Here is a 6,113-nt window from a genome sequence, read left to right as displayed (position 1 = left end):
GATGACTCTATCAACAGTGTTTAGTAACTTCTTATAGCATACGTAAAACGTAATGAAACGTCTTACAAATACAATATATATCAGAAACTAGTAGATATATAATAATGACAGAATTCATGATGGTAACATTTTGATGTTTCTAGTTTTGCCCTATATGACTAATGTCGGCCACAGCGTACTGATGTGGTCAACAATATACAGGCAAACATATCCTTATCAAAGGGTATCAGACGTATGTGATAATCTCATCGAAACGTCGGATCAGTAAACCATCAAAATATAAATACAATTCTGTATTCACTGAAAATAGATAGTAAGTAACAAACGTAATTCGTCCAAGGACAAGATTCCAACAAAACAAGGACAAACGTGAAGAAGATTCTGGACCTGAAACCCATAATAACCATCAGCAGACCCTGATATCGTTACAGGAGTTCGATTCTGCAGTGGGAATCGTGGTGCTTTGACTACTGTGCGTCATCACAGTAGAATAAGCAGATTGGTAAACATGGGTTAACATTTTCTGAAGTGTATTTGCAGATAGGTTCATACTGTGCGGTAATAAAACTGAGTGCTAAACAGACCATTAATGACTAGGCATCATTAGTTTTAAGGGAGATCGCTTACTCCACTAGTTCAAAACCATAATTATTCCAGTTCACTGAAAGTTTTTCACGGCAATAATAGCAGAAAAAACAGGTAATCAGTCCTGCCTATTGACTACACTGGTTCAAATCGATAGTGTTTATAGCTTACAGAAAGTTACTTCATGGTGTATACCGAACAATAAACCGATCCTACCAAGTCAATGTTTTTTTTAAAACTAATCACACCGTGTTTGTATCGACATTTCAAGAATACTTTGAAAGTATGAGAACCATAGAAACACCCTCCTTAATTTGTTAATTAACCTGAATAATTAAGATTCTATCTGTTTACATTGGTTACAGATATTGAAACATACGGCAGTTGGTACGGTGCTACACTGAAGCAAGATGAACGCCGTGCTGTGTCAGGTCATTGCATTAATTCCAGTCATGTATGCAGGAAAAGTCACTTCTTGGCATCGTTTTGACAGACAGGTTACGCTGCACAGACTAAAGGCAAGAGAGCACCCCTTCAGCACGCAGCCGTCTCTTAATCCAGAGACATGTGCAAGTCTCTGTGCCCAGGACAGACTGTGTGCTGCAGTCACCTTCCTGGAGGGTTCGTGCAGCATGTACAGATCTTCTCTGACATCCTCTGGGAAATCTGTCCTTGGAGCCAAGCACTTCATCAAGGCAGGCGGTGAGATCATGCAACATTTGTATTTTCACTTTCTACACTGACTTACTGTGGTACAAGCATTGTTGTCAACTTTCCCGTTGTGTATGAATGTAAAACATTGTACATTAATGATAATGTGAGTGGGGAAACAATTTTATACTGGAAGTATTTAGACAGAAGAACGATATGTTTCAAGAACAGTAAATCCTTGGAAGAAACGCTAGTGCACTGGCTTAAAATAGAACAATGTTAACATATTTACGAACTGAACTGAATAAAGAAGACTGGTCAATCCGATCTATGATAAAGGAACGTGACAGTTTTGGTTATGTTTATGTACATTTCTATTGTTTCATTGTCGGGTCTTCAATCCGTTTCCATCCAAAGTTCTACGGTGTGACTAGCGAACGCTTTAGAAACTTGACCACCACAATAGAATTAAACATATACATGTACGTTCATGGGAAATAGCAATTTGTGATTGAATTTCTACTTCTACTATTTACAACTAACAGGACGATAAGGTAGGAATCCACAGTTGTTGGCCATTTGGTCCTAGTTGTGTCTTATGTTGTGACATTGGGACAGTGGTGTCCAGGTATTTTTGCTGGGGTAATATACTTTGATATGATTATCTAAGTATGTTTCTCTAAATCAAAGATCATCATCACTTCTTCACTGATGACATGCATGTAGCTAACATAATCAACACTGTCAACTTTCAACCAAAATGCCATTTTACATACATAGATGCAACAAGAGACAAAGATTACATGTAAACGACCCTATTCACTTTCAGCTCTTCCTGATCCAGACCCATGCCCTGCATCTATTGGTTACACATCTGTATTGTCTCCACGGTTGTGCTACAAGTATATTCCAATATCCAACACTTGGACTTATCAAACTGCACAGTGTCAAGCTGAAGGTGGCCGCCTGATGGTCCTCAACAGTCAGGAGAAACAGGAGTACATTGCCTCATTCCAGAGTCAAGGTCAGTACATGGTGTCCTTTGAACATAGTATCCATAATGTAGTGAATTTGTGAGCCACAACAAGGGTGTACAGTAATCTTACTCAGTAAGGTTATACACCACACGTGTGATTTCAGGTGCGTGAGTGAGTGAGTTAGAATTTTACACCACATCGGCAATATTGCAGCGATATAGCAATGAGAAAATGTTAGTTATATGTAAATAGCTGTCAACAAAGGACAGTAAAACCAATGAGGTATGTATCACAGTTTAGTTATTAAACAAACCACGTCAGTATTGAAACAACTAATTTTTCATCCTATTATTTAGATTACATTAAAACTAGGCTATAGAACAACGAACAACGAACAACCAAACCATTGGGACTGACTGTGCTTCAGATTCCTGCATGATTAACTAGCAAGATTTCGCCATAACTTTGGTCACTAGTTGGTTGGCTGGTTTGTTGTTTAACGCCGCGCACAGCACTATTCCATCAATATAAATATTAGTTGGGATACGAGTACAGGTGTCAACCAAGTCAGCGAGCATGACCAGCCTCTTATTAACGGGCATAAGTTTACGTCAAGCATGGGTTACTGAAGACCAATTCTAGCCAGGGTCTTCACGGATGTTATATGAAATGGTAACTAATATCAAAATATCGAAATGCTATCTGGGAATCAAAACATTAGTTCCTTGATACACTTTGACATTTAGATGGACTGACGTGCCACTGTCAACGGTACGGTAATTTTACAATAGTTGAGTGGGTGGCACCATCATGAAAGATTTCAGTTGAGGAAAAGATTATTTTTTTTAAGAGATGATATTTATTGCCTCTTACTGCACCAAAATACTTGAGGATAACATCATAACAATTTAAAAAGGAATGTGAATGTTCAAATTTTGTGAACTGATTCTATTTGTTTTCATAAAAAAGTAGAAACAGTATGTATGTGTCCTTATGTAGTGAAACACATTTGATTGCAGACTTCAGTTTCCGTTTATCAAAGGCCATTGCTTTACTTAGACGATTTGCATATAACAGAACAGAACATTTTATTCTCTAAAACCCACCAACGGTGGCACATGAGAATATAATGATATACAATTGAACATAAATATAAAATCAAGATGGCGGATACTAGAATAGTTAGATAGATTACCATTATCTCAATTCGTTTACAATTTCAGTGCATTTGACAAGGCATTTATAAAGTTAGCGAGGTTTTTCAAATGTTTTGTTTTCTTTTTTTAAAATAACCGTTTAAGTTTAGGCCATTCATAAAAATAATTTGGGATATACATCACCCGCTGTTGGAGAAGATCTTCACATTTAAAAACGTAATGGACTTCGTCCCCAACAGACGGAGAATCGCAAAGTTTACAGAGTCTATTTTCTCTAAGAGTGTTGTACCAGCGTCCTGTTTCTATCGGTAAATTGTGATTTGATAACTTAAATCTAAGAATTGGACTATGTATAAATTTGGGAAGGAAGAGGTAGTTTTCAAAGCATAGATTGTCCTTATCATTTTGGGAAAATCTTCCTTTGGAACTAGACGCTAGTTCACATCGCCATTGTTGTAAATATTGGTCTTTGAGTATTGTTTCTACTTTTGAAACCAAACATTCTGATGAACATAGGAATCGGGTAATCATACATTGTGATGAACATAGGAACGGGTAATCATACATTTCTGATGAACATAGGAACAGTTAATCATACATTTCTGATGCACATAGGAACGGGTAATCAAACATTCTGATAAATATAGGAACGGGTAATCATACATTCTGATAAACATAGGAACGGGTATTCATACATTCTGATAAACATAGGAACGGGTAATCATATATTCTGATGAACATAGGAACAGGTAATCAAACATTCTGATGAACATAGGAACGGGTAATCATACGTTTCTGATGAACATAGGAACGGGTAATCAAACATTCTGATGAACATAGGAACGGGTAATCATACATTTCTCAGAGTCCACAATTATCTAAGATCTCTTTGATAAATTTAAACCATTTCAGGTTAGGGAAAGTCTTTGGAGAAGAAGATGAAATTGAATAAAAGGGTCGATAATTTCGTTTTAAGAGTACTAGTGTTTGTAACTTTGACAGAATGAAATATTATTTTATATATCTTAATATATAGCGGATATCTTCCTAATTCCCCATAAGGCATGACATTGGGAGTTGAGTTTCGAAGACCACAAGCATATTTTAGAAGTTTTAAGTCTGTTTTCTCTATTATCGATAGATATTCAAAACCCCATATTTCTGAATCATACATTGATATAGGGACTATCATAGTATCGAAAGCTGATATCAAACAATCTAAAGGTAGATTCAAATTGCGAGTTTTTTCCAAAGGCGAAAACATTGCTTTAGTTGCAATTTCAACTAAACTTTTAGTTGCTGTTACAAACCTTTCACTTCGATGGAGCTTGATACCAAGATAACTTTAGCTATCAACAATTTCAATGGACTTGTCCACAAAAGTAAAACATAATTCATTCTTTGGGTTTTTAGAGGGATACCCGAGTGCTTAAAGTACAACTGGTGGATGTTGCAATCTCGTTGCCGTTTATCGTTGCAGCTGATGTGTCAAACAGTTTCTTCATTGGAATGCAGAAAGTCAACAACGTGTTTACCTGGCAGGAAGGTTCCACTTTTGCCTGGAAATGGTACCCAGGCGAACCGAGCAACTATGGCAACTGCGTACAGTTGCTAAGAGGTGAATTGTCGGACTTATCTTGCAACTATAATCTTCGTAGAGCTGTCTGTGAGATACCTCTGTGAAATCGGAGACTAGTAAGGAGTGAGAAGTCAGCTTTAGACTTTCAGAATCTAATATGATAATGTGAACTACAACTGTGATGTTGCGAGATACAGTGATGTCTCTGTTTGCTTGCTTGCAGTTTGCCTATGGTGAATTGTCGGACATATGCACTACAATAGAAATCTAAAGCTGCCAGTGAGATGTTTCTGTAAAATCTGAGATACTAGTAATGATCAGTGAGAAATCATTGTTAGATTTAGATAAGTGAATAATGTCACAAGACTTAAAGAAACGCTGATAATGAATACAGACTCTTGCATTATTCATATGTGCTATAAAATGGATTACCAAATAGCATGTACTCGTAAATACTCTTTTGTACCGTAATCCAAAAATAACATCTATTCAAAGACAGAAAACATTCTGGGTCGAGCATATGTACTTCCACACTCCTGTCTCATAAATGTACCATAACCCTCAATGCAATCATAAACACAAACCCGCAAATGGAATTAATTCCATGTGAATTCGCAATAATAGAACCAGTTCCAATGCTTTGAAAAAGTTTTATTCTCAGCTTTTTACATACAGTCCGATATGACTAACTATTGTTCAAAAACGATCGATGATTTGCAACTATGTATTAATTCATCGTATGACAAGTTGTCATCACATGAAAGTGACGTAATCATGTGTTTCGCGCACTGTGCTTACTGGACAAATATCAACAATATTTTGGTTGGCTGGCTGGCTGGCTGGCTGGCTGGTTGGTTAAGGCGGCATTCAGCAATTTTCCAGTTATATAGCGGCAGTTTGTAAATAATCGACTCTGGACCAGACAATCCAGTGATCAATAGCTTGAGCATCGATCTACATAACTCGGATACGATGACACGTGTCAACAAAGTCGACGAGCCTGACCACCCGATCCCCTTTATTCGCCTCTTACAAGCATGGTTTGCTGAAGACCAATTCTAACCCGGATATTCACGGGTCAAAGATATCTTTGACATTTCAAATTTGAAGTTTAAATGTGTCCCTAACTAGGTTTAAACAAATCTGTGATATATTGCTAGTTGT

At 37.0% G+C, this 6,113-nt stretch overlaps 1 protein-coding gene across 1 annotated transcript; it reads left to right on the top strand.

Annotated features, from left to right (window-relative positions):
- Nucleotides 1-995: 995 nt before the first annotated feature.
- Nucleotides 996-5,452, top strand: LOC124271294. Its single transcript, XM_046706396.1, has 3 exons — nucleotides 996-1,287; nucleotides 2,066-2,260; nucleotides 4,851-5,452. Exons 1-3 carry the CDS (start codon nucleotides 996-998, stop codon nucleotides 5,051-5,053), a joined length of 690 nt encoding a protein of 229 aa, XP_046562352.1. The 3' UTR covers nucleotides 5,054-5,452.
- Nucleotides 5,453-6,113: the final 661 nt, after the last annotated feature.

The sequence above is a fragment of the Haliotis rubra genome, unplaced genomic scaffold, assembly GCF_003918875.1.
Source record: "Haliotis rubra isolate DU_JTF1 unplaced genomic scaffold, ASM391887v1 Scf1024, whole genome shotgun sequence".
Classification (NCBI taxonomy): Eukaryota; Metazoa; Mollusca; class Gastropoda; order Lepetellida; family Haliotidae; genus Haliotis; species Haliotis rubra.
This window is presented reverse-complemented; position numbering and strand designations above follow the sequence as displayed.